This window comes from Calypte anna, chromosome 2 (assembly GCF_003957555.1).
Source record: "Calypte anna isolate BGI_N300 chromosome 2, bCalAnn1_v1.p, whole genome shotgun sequence".
Lineage (NCBI taxonomy): Eukaryota > Metazoa > Chordata > Aves > Apodiformes > Trochilidae > Calypte > Calypte anna.
Genome location: NC_044245.1, coordinates 34,115,518 through 34,143,173, shown reverse-complemented (window position 1 = coordinate 34,143,173; position 27,656 = coordinate 34,115,518). Strand labels below are relative to the sequence as shown.

The 27,656-nt window shown below is 44.9% G+C and overlaps 1 protein-coding gene across 1 annotated transcript; it reads right to left on the bottom strand.

Annotated features, from left to right (window-relative positions):
- Nucleotides 1–22,146: 22,146 nt before the first annotated feature.
- Nucleotides 22,147–25,828, bottom strand: EVX1 (even-skipped homeobox 1). Its single transcript, XM_030446040.1, has 3 exons — nt 25,250–25,828; nt 23,410–23,660; nt 22,147–22,677 (listed from the first exon to the last, which is right to left on the bottom strand). The coding sequence occupies exons 1-3, from the start codon at nt 25,680–25,682 to the stop codon at nt 22,147–22,149; spliced, it is 1,215 nt and encodes a 404-aa protein (XP_030301900.1). The 5' UTR covers nt 25,683–25,828.
- Between the last annotated feature and the right edge of the window lie 1,828 nt (nt 25,829–27,656).

The following is a 27,656-nucleotide window of genomic DNA, read 5'->3' as shown; positions in this document are numbered from 1 at the left end:
CTTTGATGATATGTTCTGGGACAGCCTGGGAGGTGCTGCCCACAGGCCATTCACTGAGAGCAGGTGAGTTGTTCTGCTCCAAGAGACACCTGGGCTCTTATTCAAGCAGCTTTTCCCTAGGTTACTACAAAGCTTACATCCTCTATGGCCACAAGCAGGGGTGGCAGAGCTGGAGAAGGCTATTGTTCACCCATCAGAACCACACAGCCCTTCCTCTCCTCACCACAAATACTCATTGTACTCCAGCTCATCTAGGAAAGCTGCTGTTACAGTAGGGCCAGGACTTAACCCAGAAACCCTTATTAAATATATTTTCTCTGGAAATTAGAGTGCAGTACTTGGTATTTTAGTTAACCTTTGCAATGACATATTTATTGTGGTGTACCAAATAATTTCTTATCACCAAGTTTTTTCCACACGGAAACTTTAGACATTTCTATTTCCAGACACGGGCTTGAAAGAATTCTGTTCCCACTTCTCTGTAGAAGTGTGATTATATTTGTAACAATTAAAAATGCAGTTCCCCTTGGGGAAATGTCAGTGGTAATTATCACACCGATGATTCAGAGAATGCCTCCTTGTACAACTGGCTCTTGATAAATTGCTGGTACTTGTTTGACACTCTCCGTTCTCCTGTTTGATTAAATAATCATCAGGAAAATATCCACATCATCACTTCACAGTCAGATGTCAGTCTCCTTTCAAGCTGAAGTGCATCACTCTTACTGTTAAAAATCACATCACTGTGAAATCCAAAAAAGCCTCCCAGAACACGTATATGTGGCTCATAGTCAGCATGTGTCAGTAGTAACTAGAGGAGCTACATACATAAACCCATCTCTAAATGAACTCCACCTGGGTAGAAAGCCCAGGGACAAAATGCTTGCCTTAGTTTAGCAGCAGTACACCCCCATAACAAAACCTTTTATAGAACTGCTTCTCAGCTCTTCTTCATCAGTCTGTTTCATTGTGCATTTGGTTTACAGCTCACACTGACCACATTTATTATACCCCACACCACTGGGCCAAGGAGTAGTCAATAGGAAGATTTCCCCTGCCTTCACTGGGTGCTGGATCAAACTTTTCGTCTCTTCATGAAAATGCATCTCACTTCTTTTCCTTGTGGTCCCAAACCCTACACATCTCACATCTTCACTTCTCGCCTTGAAATCCTGTTCACTCAGTCATTCCTCAGTTGATGTTCTCTGCCTTGGCCTTCACTGCAGGCACCAGGTGCAAACACACACACCAGCATATTATTAGCATATTTTGCAATGGTAAACCACTGTAAACTTTACTGATTTTTTTTTTAACTTTACTTTACTTTCCTCTTCCTTTCGTTACCAGCACTATTTTCAGTGTTGTCTAACTGAGACCAGAAGAGTCTCTGACCATGTTCTTAGGGTAGGCTGGAAAATAATACTACTGTATTCCAAATTTCAATGCTTTTGGTAGGTGACTGTAGCTCTGGTTTTCTCTCTCTTTTTGCCTGATTTTTGAGTTCCCCTATTGCTAAAGATGCAGTTCACTCTCACAAACATGTAGGAAATTTTCACGTCTCAGACCAAGGCCTTTGCAGTCGTGATTCTTGGATATTTTTGCTTGTTTGCTCAGCCACAGGCCTATTTGTTTAATTCATTCCCTCTGACATGCAGTGAAGCATGTTGGTAGTTTCCACATGCTGTAATTCATTTTCACTACCTAAGTAAAGTCCCTTCTGTCAAAATTAGACCACAATACACTGGGGGGGTTTGGCTGGGGTTTTGTTTTCTTTTCCTTTCTTCTTTTTTCTCTTTTCTTCTTTCATTTTTCTTTTTCTTTTTTTTCATTGTTCTTATTTCTTTTTTCACTTTTCTTTTTCCTTTTTTCCTTTTTCTTTAACTTTTTTTTCCTGATCCCTCACAATAAACAGATGTACTATCCTTTTAGCCTCTGACAAGCAACAGTCTTTCATGGAAGAATAAGTGGATAAGCTTTCCAAAAGTTGTTCAGCAGCAGCAATTCTGGGTTATGGCCTCCTTTGAACTCTTGATCCATCATATCTGATGTGCTGTCTAGCCCCCTGACTGGTTTTCAAATCAGTCTCTAACTGCACAGAATCTACCTATGCTTTTGGCCAGACAAATCACATGAGCAGATGTGAGGTGACCCAAACAATGTACATAAATGATGTGTTTGGGATCGGATTCAGTTGCCCGCTGTGATAGTTGCCATGTAGACACTAATTAAAAAGGCACTTCTCACCCTAAGAAGCTTCAGCACTGCAATGGAGAAAGGAAACCAACACCTATGAAGTGGGAACAATGGATGGAAAAAAAAAGCATTAAAACAGTGTTTGGAAACTAAAAAAAATTTATGTAAATTAAAGAAAGAGTTTTGAAATGGCAAGGTCAAATAACCAATTCAGAAAAAGCCAAAAATTGCATTGGTTTCATCCTACCTTTCCTTACGTGATTATATGCTGGTTTTCGCAGCAGAAATATTTTGTAATTTAAGGAAGATGTTATCAACTCAAAGAGTAAATACTTACTATTTTTATTCTGCATTGGTCACTGTGTGCTCTCCAGGTGCACTTAATGCATGTCATTCAAACTTAAGCCAAAAAGACAGAATTATTCCTGGACTTTACCATCATATTCCTCACTGTAGAATCCATGTATCCATTTTTTCACCACCTGCAAAGGCCAAGGTGATAGCCCCACAAAAGTCTCACACCTAAGTCAAGCTCTTGATGGCCCTTGTCACAAAGCTTACCAACAAGCCCTGTAACTTGTAGAGCTGAAGGTAGCAATTTGTCATACATCTTAGGAAGACCTGAGATGGATCTTGCAAACACCTGGGCTAGATCCCTGGTCAGGAAGCAGTTGCCCTTTGAGAGCTTGGCTCAGCCTGCTCGGGATTCCTCTGCCTCATCAGAGGAACGTTCATGACCTTGGGAACACATTCCTGGCACTGGCACTAGAGAAAACTATATCCTTCCATTGAAGATGGCTTTGGTAGAAGAGAGGAGTCAGTGTCTCTGTGTCACAGAGGAATAAGCAGTAGAAAGGCCCAGAAGATGGAGAAGCCACCTAAGATCAATTCCATGCAGGGAGAGTCTTCAGGAAATGTATTGCCAAATCCAAAAAAAGACTGGTTCTTGAAGGAAAATTTAGGCAGAGTCTAAGCATTAACTCAAAAACTGCAGCTGTAAAATTCTTTTTGCAGTCAATCAACTTTTATTATTGCCAAGCCTCTCAGGTGCCATGAGTTGCATCTGCTATCCCAGAATTGCCACAAGTCACAGCTTCTGAAAAGTTCATCACATATCTGCCTCCTGTGCTAGAAGAGAAACTAGGAACCCTATCTGTCCCCACATCCTCCAAGAGGCTCAATCAGGAAGGTGGTGTAGATGCATTCTGCCATCACCTAGAGGACAAGGCTCCCCCTAAAATGCCACAGTTAGTTTCAAAATTCAGCTGAAAAAGAACTCCCTACTTTCATATGTGTGTATATTTTTTTTTTTTTTTTTTTTTTTTTAATGCATGTGCACAGGTACCTGTGCTTTACTTCCCTTTGTAGGATTTACACCTCCTATCTCATACTTCTCATGCTGGTGTCCTCATTCCCAAGCTGGGCAATGTTCTGGAGTAGAAGGACTTTCTTGTGTCACTGCCAGGGTAGAAATCATGATTCACTGGTTCAAAGACTGAGAACACAAGAGAGATGAAGGCTTTGTAGCCCACTCAGCCTTAAAATACTTCTACAGAGCTCTTGAGAGACATAATTTTTCGAAGGCTTAACATGATGGCAAGTTTGGCAAGCATCTCAAAGGGATGGTAAAAGGCACATCCTTGAGTAAAGGCCACAGAAGAATAAAGGCTGCCAGATTTCAAGACAGGGGAGAGATGATCTATGTTTTTCCAAATAAACGGTCAGCAGAAATTTTTAGCATGGGAAGAACACCATGTTTTTCTCCATATTCCTTCTAAGAAGTGACGTTTATTTTGTGCATAAACATATGTGTGTGTGTATGTACAATTTCACCATGAAGTGTATACCCAGGATAGATAATTTCTATGGTGTTTGGCAAAGTGGAAAGTTGCTCAGAGAAGGATCATATCATGGTAAATATGGTAAATATCAGGCAGCCACAGTAACAGGAAGGGTTATCAGCCTGGCCTATAACAAAACATATGGCTAGAGAGCATCATGCACTGGCAGATTTTCTGTTTCATTCTGGTGACCACATATTTCAGCAAGGAGACAGTGAGAAAAACTAAGCTGGGGAAGAGGAAATATGTAGCATATCTCTGCTCCATAGAAAATATGTATTACTTCTACCTGTAAGAAGTTTGACATGTGGGCCAGCAAACTGACTTCCAAAAAGAGAAGAGCATTTCTTCCTAAGCTTAAGCTGTGAGCTGGGACAAGTTTCTCAGAAGTGGGAGCGAACAATGTGGAATGGTTGGGTTTGCCCATGTGGTGCCCTCTGTACCTTTCTCAGCCAGTCCTGTGGCACACAGCTGGTTAAAGATCCCTTGTACTAAAAATGAGAGGTGGAGGGAAGACTGACTCAGCTGCTTGCTAAATGGTGATACCAAGATGAATTTCTCTGTCAAAGGTGTGCAACTAAGCTGGTGAAGGGACTTAAGCACATATCCTATGAAGCGAGGCTGAGGGAGCTGGGGCTGTTCAGCCTGGAGAAGAGGAGGCTCTGTAGCGGGAGGAGCCATTCTTGCTCCTGAAGCTCGACGAGCTGCTGGTCTCTTCCAGGACTCCAGCCACCACACAGCGCTTCCAGGGTAGAAATGTAGCAGGAAGAGCCTTTCTTGCTCCAGAGGCTTGACAAGCTGCTGTCCTCTCCATGCCTCGCACCAGAGTGAGCTCTCTCTGGGGGTGTGTGTCCCACCTTTATTGGCCCCCTGGTAATAGGGGGCCTGCCCTAACCAGGCACAGGTGGACTCACACCCACTCTTTGGCAACTCGAGGCACCTGGTTTATCTTGTTTCTCTACAAGGCTCAGAGGAGACCTCATCGCTCCCTGAAAGGAGGGTGTAGCCAGGTCGGGGTTGGTCTCTTTTCCCAGGCAACTCTCAGCAAGACAAGAGGGCATGGTCTCAGGTTGTGCCAGGGGAGGTTTAGGTTGGACATTAGAAAGAATTTCTTTACGGAGAGGGTGATCAGGCATTGGAATGGGCTGCCCAGGGAAGTAGTGGATTCTCCATCCCTGGAGATATTTAAAAAGAGACTGGATGTGGCACTCAGTGCCATGGTCTGGTAACTGCAGCGGTGGTGGATCAAGGGTTGGACTTGATGATCTCTGAGGTCCCTTCCAACCCAGTCGATTCTATGATTCTATGAAGGCTGCAGTCAGCTGTGAAAAGGGGCTGCACTTGCAAGGGGAGCCACTGTTTCCACTAAGCCAATTCAAAGATGCAGGGCTGATGTGTCAAGATGGTTGAGCCAATGGTTAGCTGTAAAGTCTGAAGTCAGTTAACTGCTCACAGTTCAGAGGAAAAGATGTTTGAGGGTTTATTGGGCATATACAAAGCTGGCAAGACATTGAATTACGAGCAATGGAATGTTTCACACTCCATTACTGCAGGTGAGTATTACACTGCTTAGGTGTCTGCAGGCTGGACTGCATAGTTTCCAGGTGGCACCTTTCAGAGTCTCTCCAGGTGGGAATGCCACAATATTAATCTAGTTACAGCAATGCTTTCCGGTTTAATACGTCTTTTGGGGGAGATTTTGGGAAGTACAAGTGTTCTTCCTCAGCAATTGAAACATGAAAGCTTCTATTGTATCCATCAAGGCTATATATTATCTTAAAATCAGCTTTTCTGAACTTTTAGGTTCTTATGAATTCTGCTGTTAAAAAATATCGAAGTATCTTGTACACATAGATGTTAATAGGAAAACCACAAATACTCCATTTGGCATCTGCTCTCAGAGATGTATTGTATAATACTCACATGAACACGGAACAGTCTTTTAAAAAGTAACATCTGTAACATTATATTTAGTCTGATTAATGAAGACAAAGACATTAGATCTCCTGAGCCCATGAATGCTGTTCTGTAATTATGTCATAACTGATCTTTATTGTTTCAGCTGATTATTTATCTCATTTCCTCATGATAATCTTAAGTTGCCTCCTTTATAAATTAAGTCTTGCTCTTGAAAACAGCAATCATTAATTACCCTTACAGAAGGTTTGTGTCTGCAGAGGGAGATGTTGTACTTACAAATCCTGTTTTATCCACCTTTGTTTTAAATTGTTTGCTGCTGACATTCTGTGCAAGCTCCAGGGATGATCCAAAAACCAGTGCATTTATTGGTATACTTGAGAACTTGTTATGTGTAATGCTAAGGTTTGCAGACAGGCTGTTAAAAGCAAATGATTTAAAATGCAAATGCTGTCAAAAACAAAAAGAAAGTTGTTCTAGACCAGATAATTTGGACTACAAACTCCACACCTCTTGAAGGGAGATGAATGAGCATTGCAGAGGACTGAATCTGATTAGGATAAAAAAAATCATGACTAAATTCTAAAGTATTTGTCTATTGAGAAGAGAATAAGAGTGGTTGCAAGGCACGTACTTCCTCACTACAATTTTAAAAATCCTCCCTCAGGCATCTGACAGAACAGTGAGGTTTGGTGTCACGTGTTTTGCTACAAATACTGTTTGCATAATAAAACCTCCCTAAAAAAAAAAGGTAGCGGAAGCTCCAGAAATACACCAGGTCCCAGAAGCTAATCCAGAAGCTGGCATTATGCATCAGTCCTCTGAGAGTAAAAACCAGCCACAAGCACAGATATCCCTGTTTGCAGTGGAGTCCTCATCCCAGGACAGGGCTGTTGTACAGTTGTGATTCCCTGTTGGAGCCAAGTGAACCACACTGTACACCCTTTTTACTTGCATGTGAGGGTTTCCTTTAGGAAAAAAAAAAAAAAAATCAGTTGTGTACAGGATTGTCTTTCAAGCTCTAGTTCCTAATCTTTGTTCCTTTGATCCTCTTTACATTATTGGTACAGCAGCCAGACAAAATGTTTCCAGGGTTAGGCAATTGCAAATCAGAACTTTTGTGGGTGTTTTTTTTGGGGGGGGGGGATAGGTGCCTTGACTCTACTAGAGTTAAATCTGACATATCTTTATTGGCTTTTAGGGAAGCCAATATGAGGGGCAGAATGGATTTTAAAAATTATACTACTGGAGATACTACAGAGTGAAAGAGAAACAGTAGCAGGCTCTTACCTGCAGTTTCGCATTACTGAAAAGAGGAAAGCAGAAGGATGCAAAATTAATGAACAATCAGAAGTATAGAAAAGTTTTGCGTAGATTTTTACAGTGAAGAAGATTAATGCAAGGGAAATCGGATGTATTACATGAAACAGAAAAAAAAAGACCCATGCAAAACCCAGCTCTTTTAAAGTAAATTCTGTTTAGCAGAAACAACCTCCTTGTTGAAATGACTGTCCCATTAAGTCATCAGTCTGTGTGGTAAAGCCAAATCACATGAATGTTAACAGCCTAACAGACTAAACAAAACTATCTGTGACAAAATAAGGGGTAACTAGGCCACCGCAACTTTAATGGGAGAGACAAATTCAAAGTTGCAAAGGTATTTGAAGCACAGCAGAGAGCATGTTTTCTTAATCCAAGTATCTAATAAGTGCTGAAAGAATGAAGTGTACAATTGAAAACACATGCCCAAACTGAATGTCAGACTGCAGGGGTAAGCGTGGTGTGGAGACCAGGCTTGTTTGCAATAGCCTTGGAGATATTTGTCACAATGTGAAGGTGTTGGCACAGCTCCCCGCTTGCAAAATGCAGCTGGAGGATGGAGCTCTGTTAAATGACGCAAAGGTTTCCCTATGTCTCTTAATCAGAGCCACACTGGTATATTCTGTAGCAGGTTGGCTTCTGGCACTGGAAAGAAAGGGGTAAAAAGTGAGTTCCAAATAGATAGTGGAGCTGAATACGATGTAATTACAGAAAGAGCTGTGCCCAAGGTTAAAATTCTAAGCTCTGCACATTTCAAGATCAAAATGAGTCCATTTGGCAAAGCTGTTCTGGCCTGTCTGCTAACAGATAGAAGAGTTAGAAATAGTGGAATAAAGAGTCCCAGGTGTACTTGATTGAAGAGCAGTCTGCAAAATGCAGATGATCAAATTGAGTAGATAACCTATTTAAGGAATTGAATTCTAGATTTCCTTTCAAAGAATGCCATGGGACATTTGAAGAATACAGAGTGTATTACAGTCATGTAGCTAATCTTGTAATTCTGAGGCATTTTCAAAGAGCGTGAAAAAAAAGACAGCATACCAAAGTTAAAATTAATAGTTGCCCCCAGGCAAAGCCAAAGAAAAAGTAATGTAAGATGCAACCAACAAAGAATGAGAAGATGAAAACAAAACTAATTGTCACCAAAAGCGTTTTTTTCCTTTGCTTTATTAAAGAAGAATCCTGCTAATAGGGTTTGCCTTTTTTTCATGGTATTACTTTTTTTGGCAAAGATACCTGCATTTGTAGGAGACTGAATGCCTTTTGATTTAATCCAGATTCTGATATAAAAAGTAATATTATTTGAATGTAACCATTAAATGGGTTGAAAAGCAGAAAACTAATAGATCAGCAGAGGAGACAGTCCTCACCTAAGGGAGAACTGTCACAGATCTTCCAGCAGTTTTCCTATGGATCACCACTGCTCCTTAACTTTATCAGTATTTTCTGTGGGGAAAATCACTGGAAAAGCATGCAGATTTCTTTGAACAGAAATATATTTTAAGGATGTGTCACTTCAACTGGATTACCCAGATCACATGGTAGATGACCCCACATCTGATCTCACATTTGACTCTTTCACAGGGAGTGGCAACCTGTAGTTGAAAAGATTGAGACCTCTGAAGTACTGAGAATCACTGAGCGTGATGTGGTGTGTAATTCAAACGGAAGTAGAAAACACAGGGAGTTTTTAACAACTATACATTTAGCATTAATCCATCATTAGAATATTATCTTCACTTTGGAAAGAATACAGGCAACTGGAAAAATATTCAGAAAAGTGCTAGCACAATTCAAATTCAAAGGTACAATTTAAGCTTTGTTTTAACCATACACCTTCACTTTTAATTTATGATCACTAAGCATTGCACTAAAGGTATCCAAGATGACTGAAAGCTTTGAGGAACATGAAGGCTGTCAGAAAAGGGCTGAACTGAAATAGACTGAAATCAACACATCCCTAAACTATTGTCTAAGGGCTAAGGGGCTGTAGCTACCCTTTGCTAAACCAAATTGTTAGTGCTGTAGCCTTTCTGAAACATGGGCTTAAACAGCATGCAGAGATTAAAAGCAGTCTTACTCCACTGAAACTGCAAACACATAAAAAGGCATTGAAGTGACCAAAAGAATTATGTTAAAAAAAAAAAAAAAAAAAAAAGAGAGAGAGAGAAAGAAAATCCATGCACTATAGAAGCAGACTTGTTTCTGAAATCATTCTGGAAGTGTCCACTCTGATACTCAAGAAAGTATCAAAACGAAAGGCTAAAGAAAGACTTTGAGGATTTGAATAGGAAGCAGGAAGAATGACCAGATGAATAACCATATGAACCTTTCAGAGGTCCTCCCATGCTTACAAGTTACAAAATCCAGAAAATCCAAAGTGTCTTCTCAACTTTGTTTCTGGTCTGAAGCTGAAATTTTTCTTTGGTGGAAGAATGGAGAGAAACTGTATGAATAGTGTGTCTTGTTCACGGGTGAGGGAGTGCCTGGGAATCAGCTACAACAGCAGGAGGGTGTTTGTACAATCACTCCAGCAAAGACAGCTGAAGATACAAACATGGATCCAGCTGCAAACATGGTATAATGAACAATAAACTTTGAGCCAATGTAACAGAGAATATGAAGAATTCTCCATTCCAGGATGTTTCAGATTCTTCTACAGCAGCAAAAGGGTGTATGGGTAATGCAGTCAGGAAACAGGAAAGTCTTACTAACAAAAAGATGCAGTCAGCATCACTGGCACATGGTGGAATGAGTCATGTGAACAGACCACAAGATTCAGATTATAACTTGGATAAGCAGGTAGACTAAGTAAAGCAGTGAGCAGAAGGAAGAAACACCAACTTGGTAATTAGAACTCATATATTATAACCAAAGCGACTCAGAAGCATGTGGATTGATGTAGTAACTAACAAAGACCAGGAATGCAGACACGAGGTGTCATAGACTGTCAAATCAAACAGAGGAATGAGATGAATTACCTCTTAAACTTTTGTCTGCAATATCTAGGAATAAAAATAGCAGCATCTGGACAAACTGAATTCTGCATGTGTGCTACTTTGTCTCATGAAGCTAGCAGTAAACCATCACTGATAGTTTTTAAAAAATCATGGATAATTCCCCAACTTGAAACACATGTTGTCCAGTAATGCAAAAAATATTTTATGTTGAATTATTTTTTTGACTGGAAACTGGTGAGTGGCTTAGAGACCAGAAATTACGTTGCATATGAGAAATGTCTGCATGGAGGGCAGCTTCTTGACTTCAGAACAGTCCTCAGAGAGAGTGAAACGAAGGCAAATATCTGAAGCAAAAAGATCACTGTACAATATGCAGAGGGAACTGTATCACATAGCAATTAGCATACATTAAATGTTATAAAATGCAGGAAGTTGACAAGGGAAGCTAAAGACAATGGGAAAATCTACAAGCAGTAGAAAGAGTACAAAAACAGTGAAAGAAAAAAAAACAGGGGTAAAAAGCAGTAATAAAAATTCTAAGGTATACTGAAAACAAAAGAAGTCCTCCGTGTGGACTGAATACTAGCTGGAGGTGGAAAATTAGTGGTTTAATCTTCATTTGGAAATGAGACTGATGTTATCTTAACAAAAGAAAAAAATAAGTAATTTTAATAATATTATTAACTAAAGAAGATATTAAATAATGCTTAGTGGGATACAGAAATAATAATAATAATAATCTATGAATTTGCAGAGTCTTCAAGGAAGTAACTGAGGAGAACTCCGATGGGGTTTTTTGCAAAAAATCTTGGAGTCCTAGTGAAATTTCAACAGAAATAATGTTGTGGTTCTAGTCAGAAGGAAAGAAGGATGTGACCCAGTAACTGTGGGCTGATTAGCATGGCATCATTATAAAAAAAAAATAATAGCAAAACTGACACCAGATGAATTTAGTAAAGAATTCAGGAGAGGAATGTAAGTTATATCAATCAACATAGTTTTATGAAAATAAGTCTTGTCATTGCACATTTAATTTGTTTTTATGAGATTATGGAATCGGTTTACAAATCTCTCAGTCTAGGATTTTTTAAGTTACCCCCAAGCATTCTAATCTTAACATATTATACAGTGTCCCAGTATCCCTAATCAGTAGTTGTCAGAGGCTGCTTTGAGCAAGTTAAGAACTGGCTGGTTTAAAGAGCACAAAAAAAAAGGAGCTGCAGGTACAGAAGTAACCTAAATGGGATTACAGTTAACAAAGTTCTGCCCAGACTGATATGTTCAGCACTGCTGGCTGCTGTAATCAGGTGTTCAGAAATATGTGCACATCCAATGTAGACCAAATTTGTGTCAAAAATGCCTGTGTACCTACATAGCTGTTACCATGTTTATAGAAAAAAGGAAGACGGTGCACAGAGAAGAGCTATAAGGGGGCTACAAGTGCACAAACATCACAGAGAATTTGACCAGACAAATAAACAGTTCTAAATATTGCAAATTATAAAATAAGATATTTAGGAACAATGGATGCAAGCTGTCCTCACAGACTGAAGAACGTGTCCTAGAAGACAGAGATGAGGAAAAGCAATGTTATGGTGGAAAAAATGTGTGAATACACAGTCCTACTGCAGTGCTGCAGAACTACATTTGTGAATGTTTCTTGGTTGCCTGTACAGGAAATATTAAACAGAAATAAAAAGACAGACTGCTGCTGGAACAAGTGCTAAATATCCTTACACTGTGTAGATAGTTATGGCTTCCATGCTTTGGGATAGGAGGCTGTAAAAGTGGAGATGGTTTAGGTGAAAGCTTCACTCAGAGCTCAATAACTGAAGAAAGTGCCTCACACAAATTTTGTTTGCTTAAGTTGTCAGAGTGAAGACAGACAGGTACTCAGCTGAAGTATGTAAAGTTCTTTCATGTAAGATACCAGACAGTAAAAGTTCAGTAATTTAGCTGAGAAGGACAGAAGAATAAATTGCTGAACAGTTTTTACTTAAAAATAAAGAAAACTAAAGGCTTCTTTTTTCTCCTGGTCTATTCTGCTCACTTTTACCAGTGAATCATGACTGGCATATACAACCAAGATGCTCCATAAACTGACATGTCAGGTCACATCAGGCACCAGTTTTGAAAATCTTCTTCTGTCAAGTGTATCATACTGGGCTCAGTAAGAACCAGCTGGGGGAAATCTAATGGTCTGTGATGTGCAGATCAAGCTGTAGGTTCTTCTAGATTTAAACTATCAATTTATAAAAAAAAATTTTAACAACTGTGGGAAATAGCTTCTTTGTAACTTACTGAAAAAGCATAAATATGACAGGATAATAGTAACTTTAATTTCTATGAGTGTAGCAAACTACAGTAGAGGTCAAGTAACAAAGGATGATTATGACAAATCAAAACATGCACACAGATGCTCAACTTTTACAGCTGCTATTTCATTGAAAGGCTGTTGTGAGAGCTTTTCTCCTGCATCTAAAAAAAAAAAAAAAAAAAAAAATTGGGACTTTCAAGGTAGATGATTTTGCCCTTGGAGTTGTATACCGATGATATGGTTCTGTCATATCACCATGAAGTTTTGTATCATGGTGTAGAAATGTCACCCTAACTGCCTATCTAGGTACCAAGAAGTTTAAAATCAGACCTTGGAGTATCTCTAATTTCTAATTCCCTTCTTCTGGAGATCTCACACTGAACTCCCACTGGTGAATCTGGCTTTTCCTCAGTGGGGCAACATTAGAAAACAGGTCATCCTGCTTTTTTTCCTCTGTGTCTTGCACTGTTTTCTTAAAAATGCTTAAGCACAAGCCCAGTGAAACAAGTAGCCAACTGGAATCTGTTATAATACAAAAAAGAGTGTGTGTCAGAGACATGGGTGTTAGCAGCCCTACTGACATCAAAAGTAGGAAAGTGTAATTAGTGATGCTACTGCCTTCTCTTGGAGGACCTGCTTTCATGATCTGGTGTTAGATTACATTATAGGGCTAAGTATATGCAGGAGTAACTCTCCTTACCACAAACTCAGGATTCAGCAGCGCAGTGCTTTGGTAGAGTTCTGTTGTAAAAACCTACCAAAGGAAAAGCAGGCTTTTGGGTGAGAAGCTGTGACTGCCAAAGCAGAGGGTGAGGGGTATGGCATAGTGTTCTCTCTCTTTGTTCTTGTACTGGTGAGCCAGTCTTAATGGGCAGTAATGCACCACTCAGGGCTTAGAGGGGCTGAGACTCCCGGGTTTGTCCATTCATCCAGATCCACATTACTGCTGGACCAAGAACAGGTTAGGAACATCATTTGGAACCAAACCAACACCCTCCAACCGCCTGAGTGCCCTCCTGCCTCCTGAGTAGATCCCAGTCCACAATTCAGCTGACTACAAGAGAAGCATAAACATTGATAAAGCCAAGATTCCCCCCTTTGTTTTGTTTTGTTTGATTGGTTGGTTGGTTGGTTTTTGTTTTGGTTTTGTTTGATTGATTGATTGATTGATTGTTTAGGGTTTTTTCCCTTCTCTTTTCTGTATGGTTTTCTACTTAATTTGTAACTGTCAGAGGAGAGGAGCCTGTGCTCCTTTCTGTCTGAAGATTTAATAAATCTGATCTTCTCGTTTTTGATTAAATTTTACATCAGGACAAGTAATTTGTGGAAAGCGGGTTTGGAACCTATGACTCAGTATCTCCACATTAAAGAAAAAATCTCTCCCTAAAATACACAGGCTTGAGTAAACCTTAGAATAACTGTCCCTGGGAATAAAATTCCCAGGAGTGATTCACAGCCTGCGGGAGTACAAGGCCACATATTAATTGTGTGGATCGAGTAATAGTAGTTGCATTATTTTCTCTGTAATTAATATTCAGTCTTGCACTGCAATAGTGGTAAGAAAACTTCCACCAAGTGGGCAAAAATGTGTTTTGGGACAAGTTAGGACCTTCAGAATTTGTTCCTAGGGAGGCAAGGTAAAAAGTGTAAAAGTATTTTTATGAAAATTTAGTACGATGAAATCAGGAAATTGGGAGAAATGAGTGAACAGATGTTAGGGTCTTTTCTCCTGGATAAGAAATTGAAAGCACTCATCCCAGTGCAAATTCAGGTTTCTCTGTCGAGTGGGGAAGTGGCATTCCCAGGCTGTGATTTTTGGTGGCAATGCATGACACATCTATAGGACTTAACTTCTGGAGACTGGGCATAAAAAATGACCCACTGTGTTGCTGCTGGGGAAGAATGTGGCAAGGTGACAATATTTTAAGGCTGAAAACGCAAATAGAGAAGAGCAAATAAAGTATCTCAACTCACAAATATCGATCAGAGATGCTTTCCCATAAAAAGTCTGGTGACTGAGTTTCAAGGTGTACCTGGGTACCGGGGACTGACAGCTCCCGAGACAGCCTCGAACTGCCCGACTTCCCTTGAGACACTTCCTTGAATAGGTGGTTTGAGAACCCGCCCCACTTTCCGTTTCTGCCAAATTTATTTCCTCATCTTCCTCTGGCTTCATCAGATTGTTTCTTTTTTTTTTTCCTTTTTTTTTTTTTTCCCCCTTTTTTTAAAGCATTGTGAGACTACCAAGAGGGAAAAAAAAAAAACTTAAAAAACCCCAAAAACAAACAGAATTGCATCTAGGTGAGTTTCCAGGGACAGCTGTCTCATATTCCCCTATTTCCTAACCCCTTTTGAGGGTTCTTGTCAACACGAACTTCCTCCTCGCCTCTCTCTCTCTTTCCGAGCGAGTTCTGATCTCAGAAATTTATTTTATACGTTTGATGGATGAAGCAATCAATTTCTTTCTCGACCGAGCGTTTTTTTGTTCGGAATAAATTGGCGGCGCTTTTTTTTTCCACGCCTGTTTGTATTTGTTTCCTTTCCTCCTCCCCCAAGCTAAACCAAGACCGCTGTAGCGGCGTCTATCTGTACAGTACGTGTCGTTTAAATAAGACATTTTATCAAGCGCCTTTAAATCTGCACTCAGCATCATTTAACCTCTAAAATTACGTTTAACAGGCGACTTTCATTAGCCAAATTGGAAGGAACGTGCAGTATGTTTTAAGCAGTGTCGTCGCCACGCCGATTACCCTCCCCCCTCCGCAGAGAGACGGGGATTTGATCGTGGGGGGCTGGGGTAGCAGCTACACCCCGTGCCCCTCCCTGCCTGGGCACACGGGTGTCCGTGGGCACGGAGCTCCCCTCAAAACGGTTCGCGAGCAATTAATTAGTCTCAAGTTTGCGAGGTCGTTTGCCCTCCTCCTGCTCGGAGGGATGCAGGATTCGTACTGCCCCGCCGGATTATCTATTTGCTACTTTGCGAGCGGGCAGGGCTTGCCGGGAGGGCGCTCATCGTCCCCGCTCCCGGGTCGCCTGTCCCAGGGGACACCAATTAAAGGCACTAATTGGACAGCGATACATCAACGTCCGCTGCTGAGCCTGGCTCCTCAGACCTCCGGGGGGTCCTGGAGTCAGGCTTTTGTTTTAGGCACCGACTTTCCTCCAGATTCCCTTGCCGGGCAGAGAAGAGGGGAGCAGGGACACACACCCAGCTACCCTCAGGACTCCTCCGGCCCTCTGTCCGAAATCTTCGCCTTTCCCCGACTCAGCACTGCCCGCGAGTGGGTGCACCCTGCGCTCCCCGTCGAGGTGCGGGAAAACTGAGCTGTCCTGGGGCTCCCAGATCACCAGGAGAACACGTCACCACTGACCCCCGCACACTCCCACCCGGGAAACGCACCTCCCCTGAGGGAACCTGACCACCCCCAATTTTGGTGGCTCCCGGGGGGGTCTGCCGTGACTCCTCGGCCCGAGGGATTAGATGGTGCCGGCGGACCTGCGCTGCCCATGGGTCCTCGGAGCTCCCACCTCCTTTCGGGGTGCCTTTTCTGAGCGTTGGGCTGAGCGTCTCCTGAGCAGCAGGTGTTTCTCGGAGATCAGGGAGAACCCTCGAGTTTGAACAAGAGCCTGAAACAGCCCTTCCAGGCAGCACCTCCGGGACAGGGGGGAGACCAGGGCTTCAGGCAAATAGGTCAGTGTCTGGAGGAGGGATCAAGAAAGGGGGGAGGGTAGTTACACGCTGGGACAGTTTATTCTTTAGGATAAACCCAGTCTCTACCCTCTTTTCAAGTGCTCCTTCGAGAAATCCAACAATTCTCCCAGTTACCAAATGGCATGCTTCAACTTTCCGAGAGCTTCCATTAACCCTGCATTATTCTCTACGGCGGGCTTTTCCAGGTGTGACTCGCCCCCAAGTCCGAGTGAAGAGCCGGCATTTGCAGGCGAGGCACAAGGATGCTCTGCCGGCTTCACCCCAAACCAGGCGGGGTTGTGTGGGGAGGGGGAGCGATGTTGTCAGTGTGTCAGGCTGGGCTAGAGAAGACTCAAATGTCGGTCAAAACCAGGCCCGCTGGTACACATACATATATATGTCTCGAACATGCAATCAGGGGCAGAAAATGACAGTTCCCCTCGCGGCCGGGGTTGGCATCCCCAGGCTGAGCAGCAGTGCGTTTGCGTGATACGACGATGTTAAAAGATACTTGTTTACAGTGGCCTTTCTGCAGGCATCGCTCTGAGAAGCAAAGCACGACCTCGCGGAGGTGGCGCTGGGCATCCCACGAAGGAGCAGCGTCTGGCAGGGGTATTTTCGCTGCGGAGCATAGCAGCCAATACGGCGGAGCTGGAATTTGGCCATGGTCCCCGATACACCTCACCTGCAGCTCCGCTCCCTTCCCCAGGCTGGGGAAGATGTGCCGAGGGAGCGAGGAGGTGTTTTATCATTTATTGCCCACGAAGGCATTTGTTTTTTCATTTTGCAAACGCTTCCCTTTAAGTAATTGTTCCTGTTAAGAGCGTATACCTTTCACTCGGCTTCGCCGCGCTATAAATAATCTCGATGAAGATGCAAGGATATGACTTTCACAAGATTGGACAATTGATTAAATCTGTGACCTGCAATTGCGAATAATCTTGGAAGGCTATTTAAACAGATGAAGGCCTAAATTGTCTTGCTTGTATCTGAATTAATTTCTCATTCATCATCATTATGGAGTGATTGGTTCTATTCAGGCTCTGCAGCCTGCTGGAACGAAACTGGATTTAAATGAGACTGTAACACAATTTAAATGCTCCCCAGCTTTAACGAGGCCAATCGAGCAGCTGCAATAAATACAAATATTTTTCTGAACAGCCTTGTTTTAAATAATTACTTAATACTTTCATGTGATGTTTTTAAGTGGCAATTTCTGGTTTTGAAGTCCCAGGCACTTCTTTGCAGAACGGACAGCAGGGGAAAAAAAATCACTGTGTGCTTTCGTTTTGTATGTATATGCTCATGCAATACACCGATTGAGAATCTTTAGCGCAGGATTTGTAAATATTAGTGTAAACCTGCGCTACGTTCTTGGTGGTAGTTAGACCCTCAATAAACTGACAAGAAAGAAAAAAAGAAAAAGTAAAACAAAAAGAAAGAGAAAAAAGAAAAAGAAAAAAGAGGGTGGGAGTGAATTGGAGGCTATAGGCTGCGATTTGTTTTCTTGTTTGAAGGTCCTGAACTAACGATCTCTTAATCTCCCTACTTAGGAGAGAGAGAAGAAAAACTTCCCAAAGACGGGGACAAATTCCGGGGAATCTGCCAGAAGGACAGCCCTTCTCTGATACCGGCTTTCCAGAACCTCACGGCAATCAGCCCATCCGCGGGTGCGAAGAGGGGATGGGACCCTCCCGCCTTACAAAAGGAGCAGCGAGACCTGAAGGAAGGAGCAGGCAAGGAACGAGAGTCTCCGGGATGAAGGATGCAGCAAAAGGACATAGGATTTGTTCCCTCCCCCCTTGACACCGACTCAGGAACCTGATGCGCCTAAATGAAGCCATTTGTGTTAACGAGACTCCCGCTCATCCTTAGGTTGACTTTACCCCAGGGTGACACTATTGTATGAGGCAGGACAGCGGGCCCTGAGGTGACATATGGCGGAGGGCGTTTTCATGGGCTAGACTCAGTAGTAAAATAAAGTAGCCAGACCAGCAGGAGAATAACAGAAAACAAAAGGATCCTTCAGATGTACAAACCAAGATCCAAAGGAGCCTCATGCTTTTTCTGCAGGTGCCGACAAATGATCTACCTACCGAGCAGAAAATGTGAAATATGGAGAGACGATTTTCTAATTAATTGAGGCGCTTGAGTAAAGAATAGTGCTAGTAAAGCAAATACGATCCAGTTTAATCATAAAACCTTAATAAAAACATATAACCTGAGAAGGCAATGTAAGCTGCATTCGCGGTCTCACTTAACGGTGGAGGAGGTGACAGATAAAACACAACAAAGATTGTATGAGGAGAGCAGAAAAGAGCTGAGCGATTTGGTAGTAACGGAGCAATTTAATGCGCGAGTTACAGCACTGCTCCCCGGGATCGTTTAGGCTTAGCCCATCCTCTAGAGCTCATCTTCTCCCTCCTCTGGTCCTTTTTTTATTAGTAGTAGTATTATTCAGTTGCTTAAAATGAGCATTATCCCAAACATATGCAGTGCAATCAGCTCGGTCACACTTACAAGAACACGCTTTAATAAGGCAATCAATCAAACGCTAACAAGGCGGGGAAGGCCCTTCGGAGAGGAATTTGGCTGGCTGGGAAGCGGAGACGAGGCGGCACATGGAGTACCCCGAAGACAACTCCGCTCCCGCTGGTGACAGTGGGGCGGGTGTCACTGCCGGATCCCCGGGGGCAGCAATGCCAGCACGGCAGCGGCGAGGACAACTCCCCAAGGGGTCCTGGCCCTGGCTTCACCTTCTTCCATGGTTTCCCACCTGACCATGGCGAGAGAAACCTGTACGCTTGGTTGCAGGGGCTGGGGGCCAGAGGCGATGCCCCAACAGTGCCCGGGGCCGACGCCCTGCGTTGGACCCGCGGGCACCCCCGCCGGCGGACAAGGAGTTAATGGCACCGGCCCCACGCAGCAGAAGGAAAATTTCATTATGAAGTAATGAGTAATTCCTCCCAGTGAGATGTATTGTTATATCTTCCACTTCAATTTAGGAGCACAGCGGCTCAATTACCTAGAAAATACAGTCAATTAAAGGCTGCTGATTGGACACGAGGATGGATCATCGATCTTGTACTTTCCAATATCGCTCCAGACACCTCATTTTCCCTCCCCTATTAACTGAAAATACTCCCGGCATTACTGCTGCCCGCAGCCTATTTACCTGTCGCAGGCAATCTCTGCCCTGTGACCGAACCACGGAGAAATTCACAGCCACCCTTTGCCGCAGCATCCTCCAGGAATGGGCGGCTGGGGGGGCGGCGATGGCCACCCGGAGCAGCGGGACGCAACAGGGACCCTTCTGGCTGCTAGCGAGTCGCGTCCCACGCTCCCGGTTTCTGTCTCTCTGCTGCCCGCTCACTGGGGCGAGATGTCCCCTTTTGGGATGAAAGCGGTACACAGCGGGTCAAATATTTTCTTTCTCTCGCAGAGCTAGATCTTTAAAATATATGCATTTGGGGGAAAAATATATATAGATATAGATATATAGATATAGAATGCCCTGCGCCCTAGCCGATGGCATTTTGTGAACCAGGTGTTTTGCAAAGAGCAAACAAGTGCTGCAGTCATTCCGCAGGCGACGCACGGCATCACCCCTGGCCAGATCCTGCCCTGCGACCGCGGCCCAGCAGGTGCCTCCACCTGGCCAGGGGGAGAGGGAGCTTATGGGCCATTTAGGACACCCCGGGTTTGCTGGGGAGCGCTAAGATGCCTACTTCACCCCCGGCCTCTCCATCACTCCCTTCCCCAGAGTCCCCTGTGGGGTTTGTATCAGGCACTATCTCCGCCGCTCCCAGGTTGTCGGGCTGTTTTTTCTGCCTGCTAAAAGCCGAAGAAAAGAGGAAAAAGGCTTGCAAAGCTCGAATGTTTCTCGGCGCTGCCCTTGGATGCTGTTTACAATTGTTATTTCCGGGAGGGGAGGGGGGGCTGAAGGGGGAGAATCTATTTGTGAGTGTCCAAAAAGGGTCATCGGTTTCCATGTCCAGGAGGACATCTCATTCGAAAAGGGCGGAACAATCTGCCCTTAGATGGTGACTTTGGATCAGTTTTTTTAAAAGCTCTAATAAACACTTTTTTTATTTTATTTTTTATTTTTAAATATATCCTGGCACTCCCTGCTTTACATCCGTTAATGGGAAAAGCTACTTTTCACTCCCTGTCTCCAGGACAAGAATTCTCCGGTGTGACAATAAACGAGAGGCTCCTCTGCAATTTAACAAAAGTAGATAGCCGAGGTGTCAACACGTCTTTGTTCTCTCCAGCATTTATTTTCCTGTTTGTTGAACTATTAGAAAATGAACGAAGGTGAAAATCGTCTTAACCAACACTTTTGCGCCTTTTTTTTTTTCAACACGCATAACAAAAATCTGGGTGATGTTTTTAAAATGTGTCTGCTCTTGTTATTGTGTTATTTCTATTCTGACAGACTATGGCAGTGTATTCTTTGGACCATTTAAAAATAGAATTAATTAAACTATTCCAGTTATGAAAAGAAAAAACAAACAAACAGGCCAACAAACAAAAGATCCCACAACAACCTATTAGCCAGCGTAGTGTCCGCGGTTTTTAAGTTTTAGGTTGTCAGAAATCGAAGCAAAAGCAACGATGTTACCTCCTTCCGAAATACCTGAAAGGGGAACATGTGAAAGAAATACTTCTCACGAAGGAAGAGAGACCACTGTGAAGGACACATACAAATGCAAAGGTTAGGGGTGGGGAAGGCAACACAAAACCCGAGAGTGAATTAAATAATAATAGTGATAACAATTAAAAAAAAAAAAAAAAAGTGGGGGAAAGAAAGAAATAAAGACAAGAAAAGCAGCAAAAGAAAGTCAATGAGATGACTGAATTCTGGAGTACAAAGGAAGGGAAATCGCCTTTGCTCCAATTTACAGACTGGTGATTGTCTGAAGGAGTTGTGCTCCCTGTCACCTAATCTCTTCCCTTGGCGGCTTGTTAGCGTTTGGCACGGGGTCTCTGCTCACAGAGCATTATACATTCGATATTCAAAAACCCTCTTTACATATACATCACTTGCTAATTTCGTCAGTGTGTGCACATTTCAGAGACTGATAATAGGACATTGTTATTTAAAGGACAAATAGCTCTGACCCATAAAGAGGAAGGAGCTCGTATTTTTCCCTGCCAATTCCAGTCTGCCTATTAAAAACAAAAGTTGGAATTAAAGAGATTAAATGCTGGATTTCTGCTCGAAACGAAGGAGGCAAGGGAGAGTTAAGAATGCCATTAAAGCATTACAGTAATGTACAGAATGACAGTTTTTCTTTATGGTAAAGCATTTTTTCTCTATAGAGACAACTGGATGGTACTGTTGAGTTGCAATCCAGAAACCTTTTGTTTTTGCTCTTTGATCGTTGTTTTTTATTTTCTGAACACTCTGTTAGATTACATCTTTGCTTTCTTCATGCGCACAAAGCCATTTCGTTATCAAGATAAAGTTTCTTTTAAGTATGTCATTTCCTCTCTCCATCTCTTAGGTTTGTGCATAAGGTTTGTTGTTGACCTGCAGAAGCCTCAGCCCTTGGTTAGAAGTCTATCCATGGAAAAGAAAGTCCCGTCTCATTTGTATGTTACCAGAGTGTATCTCATTCTGGTTGGTTTTCTTCCTCTTCCGTGCCTAATATCTTCTCAGAGATAAATCACTACTCTCTTCTTTCCTTCTTTTATTTTCCCTGTGAAATGTAAATCCTTTAAGATTGAGTTATTTTTAGTCTTCTTTTTTCTGATTCCTTTTCTTGTTTTTGTTTTATTTTTTCTCCGTAAGTGTCCACTTCCTGGGAGAGAACACGATTAAATAAACATTTGCTGTAGGTACATTAACTCGATGAGAAGCCCACGAAAGGGGCGAGTTTTTAATAACCCTGAGACGAAGGTTTATCTCGTTAAAGGAACTTCTTCTCGCTGGTCCATGGAAACTGAGGTGGCTTTGCTCAGCACAGAGGGCGTGAAGGTGAGGAAAGAATCAGTCCTGGTTGTGGCCGAACAGGTAAAGTCTGACCCGGAGGGTCTCTGCCCCAGCCCATTGGACTGGCCGCTGTGGCAAGCCAAGCAGGAGCAGGGGTTACCCCCGGCGGTGCTGAGTCCATGAGTTGGGGCAGGGTAGAGAGAGGGATGCCTGAAGGCGCACAGCAGTTCTGGTCTCGGGTAGGGGTGGGAGAGGACCCTGAAGGTGTCCAGCGGCCTCAGGGGGGTACTGAAGGGAGTGGCGGCAGAGGCCGATGTGGCTCCGATGCCCATGTGAGAGTAGTAAGGCAGGGGCAGGTGGGACGGGAACGGGTAGGGCAAATTGCCGGTGGCTGCAGCGTGGCTCATCATGTAGGTATAAAACGCAGGGTCGGCCGGGTGAGGCCAGGTCATGGCCAGGCGCTGCCGCTTGTCCTTCATCCTGCGGTTCTGGAACCAAACCTGCGGGGAGAGGGGAGGCGAGAGCCATCACCCACTGCCATCCTGCTCCGCCCGACCGGCCCCTGCTCCGGGGCCGGAGCGGGTGTGCCGGCGAGAGGAAACCGGCGCCAGCTCTCCTTCCTAGAGGGAGCTGTCATCGCGAACGGAGGGCTCCGTTGAGCCCCTATAAATCTATAGGGAGATACACAGGAGCTGTCCTTTTAGGGTGCTTGTTTTCCTTTCTTCTTGCTAGGGTTTGTCCTGCTCACCCCACCCCCCGGATCCCGGCAAACGCGGCAGTTTTGCCTCTTTCCTGGCATTTTGCAGCCAGAACTACCTGGATTATTGATATAATTTTCATTTTCATGTGCAAATGTTTGGGGTTTGGGGGGGGGTTGTTTTTTTTTGGTTTTTTTCTTTTTTTTTTTTAAAGTCAAAGCAAAAAGCGAGAACAAAACAAGAGCTGCTTCTTGCTCTTCCCCCAAGAGCTGAGCAAGGTTTGGACTGCACTGAAGGGAAGATTAGAAGCAATCTGCGAGGGAAAGGCCGGATTAGCGGTGCTTCCTGGGATGGCTCCGGGAGCCCTGTCCCCTCTCCCGCATTGCTGCTTGCTGCAGGGCCAGGAAAGGGGCGGGGGGGAGGGAGGAAAGAAAGGGTAGCGGGAGGGAAGAGGGAGGGTTGTGCCGGCGAAGTGGTTTCCCGAGTTTTGCAAGGAAGTTTGGCTAATTTAAAACACGTCCGAGCTGTGTGTACCTTGATGGTGGTTTCTGGTAGATTTAGAGCAGCCGCTAGTTCACATCTCCGGGGCCTGGACACGTAATTTTCCCGGTAGAACTCCTTCTCCAACCGGGCGATCTGCTCGCGGGTGAAGGCGGTGCGGTAGCGGCGCATCTGGTCGCTGGCGCTGCAGGCCAGCGAGCCCTGGGGACCACCGCTGCCTCCGCTGCCCTTGGGGTGATCCCCCCCGGCGCTGGGGCTGCCGGCCAGCGCCTCGGAGCACGGCCCTGCGTGGGGAGCCCAGAAAGGAAACACACGATCGGAGGCGGGCGGGCACGGAGGGTTGTTCCCCCCCCCCCGGCCTCTCCAGACAGCTCCCATCTCCCCCATCCCTCTCTGTTCGCCTTTTCTCTGTCTGCCCGGCTGTGCTGAGGGTATTGGGGAAACATCCAAGAGGGACCTGGGAGGTGGCAAGGTGAAGGGGATGCAGAACCAGTTAAGGATTTGACAGATGCTTATTCACTCTGGCTAGAAGTCTACCTGTCGTCCCCCGTGTCCGCCCCCCCCCCCCCTGCACACAAACACACACATACCGCTCTGGAAGTGTTTGATTGATGCCCCCCCGCTCGCTTCCCACACTGTGAAGCCGAAGGCGTCTGTCGCAGCATCCCCCGACCCTGGGCGGCTCGGAAAGGCAGGTGTGCGCACTGCCCCGCGGCCCTTTCCTCCAGCCCAGCAAGGGCCCAGGAGCCGAGCAGCCGGCAGGCAGGGACCCTGCTCCCTCCGAGGGGAGGTCAGGCCTCGGGGACTCTCCACTCAGCCTCCAAAAGCCCAGGCCGGGGTATTTCCCTCTGAGGGACGAAAGAGGATAGACAGCGCTCCCCGCGCTCCCCGGTTTCTTCTTGAAGTGGTGGAGAAATAGGGAGGGTAGAAAAGTGGGTTGTTGTCGGGGTCGTAGTGGGGGGAGATCTGTCGCGTTGGGAAGGTGGGAATGAGTGGGGGCTGGGGGAGAAGGGGCCTGTCGGCTGCGTTTGCTTTCAAATGCAACTCTCTCTTATTGTGCCCGACACCAAAGGCAATTAATTCATGGGGACCATTTCCGAGCTGGCGCCATCAAGACATAGAAGTGACAAGGTAATTTGGACCTCTCATCTTCCTCCACAATTCCCCCCCCCACCTTTTTTTTTTTTTTTTTTTTTTTTGGTTGGTATTTGTTGGGATTTATTTTTTTTTTTAACCAGCTTGCAGACAAGGACCTTGCTGCCTCACTTGGGGCTGGCAGGAGCCTTGAGAGCGCTTTTACGGTCTTTATGGGCACTTCCGCACTCGCTGGAGCATATTTCACCCTGCAAAACCACAAATAGCTCTCGGCCAGAAAATCCGTTTGATCTTGTTGCCCCTCCAACACATAAAAAACAAAATAATCGTCCAGTGAGAAGGACTGGAGTTTTCTGGAGCATGCACTGTCTATGCGATGGGTAAGATTTAAAAAATAAAAATAAATAGGATGGAGGGGGGACAGTGGGTGGTGGTCTTGGCCAAGAGTGTCCTATGGGACAAGCTGAAGACCTGATTCATCCCTGGCGGGAAGCCTGGCTCCCCTCCAGGAAAGCGGGAGCTGCCCGGTGTCGTGTCCTCTGACTCCCAAACAAGCCTCCCGGTGTCAGGGAGCTGAGGAATCAGCCAGGAAAGGAGATACACACACACACACACACACACACACACACCGACTTCGCTGCCCCTCGATCAGCTGTCGAGGGGAAGACCCCCTCCGGCAACATCCCCCACACCCCCTCCGCCCCTCCGCCCCCCTAGTGCTGCCCCCCATCCCCCGGAGCGGGCGGGGAGGCTGGAGGCATGGGAAGGAGTTGGGTACCTTTGCTGTGCTGGTACTCGGCGCTTCCCGTGGCGCAGTCCGGGGTGCAGCTCACCTCGATTTCCTCATAGAAATCCGACTCTGTGTCCGAGCTGCTCTGCTGCCCTTTGCTGGAGGGGGGCTCCGAAGCGGGGGGCTGCTGTCCGGCCGAAAGCAAAGCTGCCGCTGCCGAACGGCTCTCCGGCACCGTCCCTGTCCCTGGCAGCACCTCCACCTCTTCTTCGTCTTCTCCTCCGCCACCTCCTCCTCCTCCTCTCTCCCGGGACGACAAGGGGCCAGGTCTGGGGCTTAGGCAGTTCCGATGGATCATCTTCTCCTGCGGCTCTGGAGCGGGGCTCCCCACTGCTTCGGACAAATTAGGTACCCTCTTGCCAACTAGAGCTCCAAGTTGTGCCCCTTCCAGAAACATCACCATCTCCTTCCTGGTTTCCATTGTGGCTCTGATTAAGGAGGGGGGAAAAAAATCCAGATCTCTTCCCCCCCTCCCTCCAGCTCCCGCCCCAGCCTTGTGCAAACCCTGCAACCCTCTCCCGCCAATGCAGAGAAGCAAGCGGTGAGATAGGGTGACCTTGTGATGCGAGCGCTACACTCTGCTGTGCTGCTCTGGGAGGGATCACCATTGCCCTCTTCTTTCTAAGCTGTCATCCTCAATGGTGCAGTCGTCATTACAGTACCACCGGTGACGCCACACATTGATTGCCAGTGGATAAATAGAAACGTCTGCCATGGGCAAGATGAAAGGAAGAGCCGGAGCTAATGGGCTAAATGCGTGATGCACCAGGTGTAGGAGCCCGTGATGGAGAGGGAGGTGTGAAAAAGAGATGCATATGGAGCTGAGCTGCAAAGAGGTTGTAACATGCGGAGAGAGTTCCGCAGGGGGAAGCCTTGCCTGACAATTAAATAGCCTTTTGACTGCTTTAAGCCACAACCTTGATGTAGAATTGAGGCGAAGATCCCTAGCCGCATCCTGGAAGTGAGAAGATACGTACTCGACCATCTTCCTCGGATGCATTATTTATTGGTGGCAATCAGCTTCCGCATAACTGCATATATAAGGCTTTAAGAATCAATCCTTTGCAAACTTGAGGATAAGGAAATGCTCTGTTGACATCTGAATGCAGAAATAGATTATTTTTCTTGTTCTGGTTCAATACCGGTTCCTATTAATGTAACTGTTATTGGCTTCTATCTACAGAGATTGAAACCTTAGTTTAAATTTTGGAAATGGCATTACATAAATGTATTACGATTGTGTACTGCGTTTTACAGATAAAAGGATACAACCACTTCACATTTTGTAGGTATAGTTGTGCTGGCTGTTTGTCTCTCACTCTTGTTTCTTCCTTCGCATTTTCCGTTTGTTCCACGGATTTTATGTCTGCTCCCCTTTTTTCTTTTTAATTAATTGATTTGCATAAATTATTATCTTCTTTCAGGAGGAACAACTGCAAGAAGAAGGCATGCCAGGAATAACTCAGGCTCAGAGAAATGCAAGTTATCAAGGCCAGAGCTTATGCTACCTAGCAGATGATGTTGAAACAGAAATGATAAGGGCAACCCTTTCGGCAGCACTTGTCTGAAAATAAGGGACCTTGTACTGTTAATGTAGCCGCACACGTAGTCTCTTTAGCGTATTACGATATTTCTAATGCGTGAGGCAAGTATTCCATCTCGACTTAATATTGACTCACACGTGTAGTGTCAGGTCATTTTCATCATCTGTCGTAACTAGGTTGTTCTTAATTTTTTCTCGGAGTGTTATTGGCTAGTCAGGTTACAGAAAACATTCAACCAATTACATTCCTAACCCGGCAAGGAATTTACTGGCATATTTGAGGTGACGTTGCTTCAGTGGGGAACAGCCAGGGCAACAGAAAACACGCTGGGATTTTCTGTCTACCCCTGTAGACAGGGAGAGAAACAATCAAACAAACAAGCAGATAGGATTCCCGGTCCGCAGGATGCATGGATTAAGATGTTCTCCCAGTAGTAAGCCAGCAGATTTCAGGGGGATAAATCAGAAATTTTTAGAGGGTTGTCGCCACCAATCTCTCTCTGGGTAGACACGCACGCACGTTTCCACGCGCATCATGCGTACACCACGCTCCGAACTGGGCTGCTTTTCATCACACGTGTGACGCGGGCACTGTTCCTAACCTTCCCCCTTTCTTGAAAACTCATCGCTGAAGTCTCTTTCCCTTCTCTTCTTGCCAGCCTCTAGACCAGGTGTGTGCCCTTGCGGCTCCGGATGAGGACCAGCCGCCCCCCCCCCCGCCGCAGCCAGGCTGTGCTCCGCAGGATGTGCGAGCCAGGAGAGCAGAATTAGGTCTGGCTTCTGAAGGGGCAGCAGGTGGGGGAGTGGATGGATGGATGGATGGATGGATGGATGGATGGATAGATGGATAGA

Excerpts from the sequence above, each read along its gene's own strand:
- EVX1 (XM_030446040.1), bottom strand. The coding sequence starts at position 25,682 with ATGGAAACCAGGAAGGAGATGGTGATGTTTCTGGAAGGGGCACAACTT. Across the intron at positions 23,661-25,249 it reads CGAGTACCAGCACAGCAAAG|GGCCGTGCTCCGAGGCGCTG; the intron begins GTACCCAACTCC and ends CTCCCCACGCAG. Across the intron at positions 22,678-23,409 it reads TACCAGAAACCACCATCAAG|GTTTGGTTCCAGAACCGCAG; the intron begins GTACACACAGCT and ends CTCTCCCCGCAG.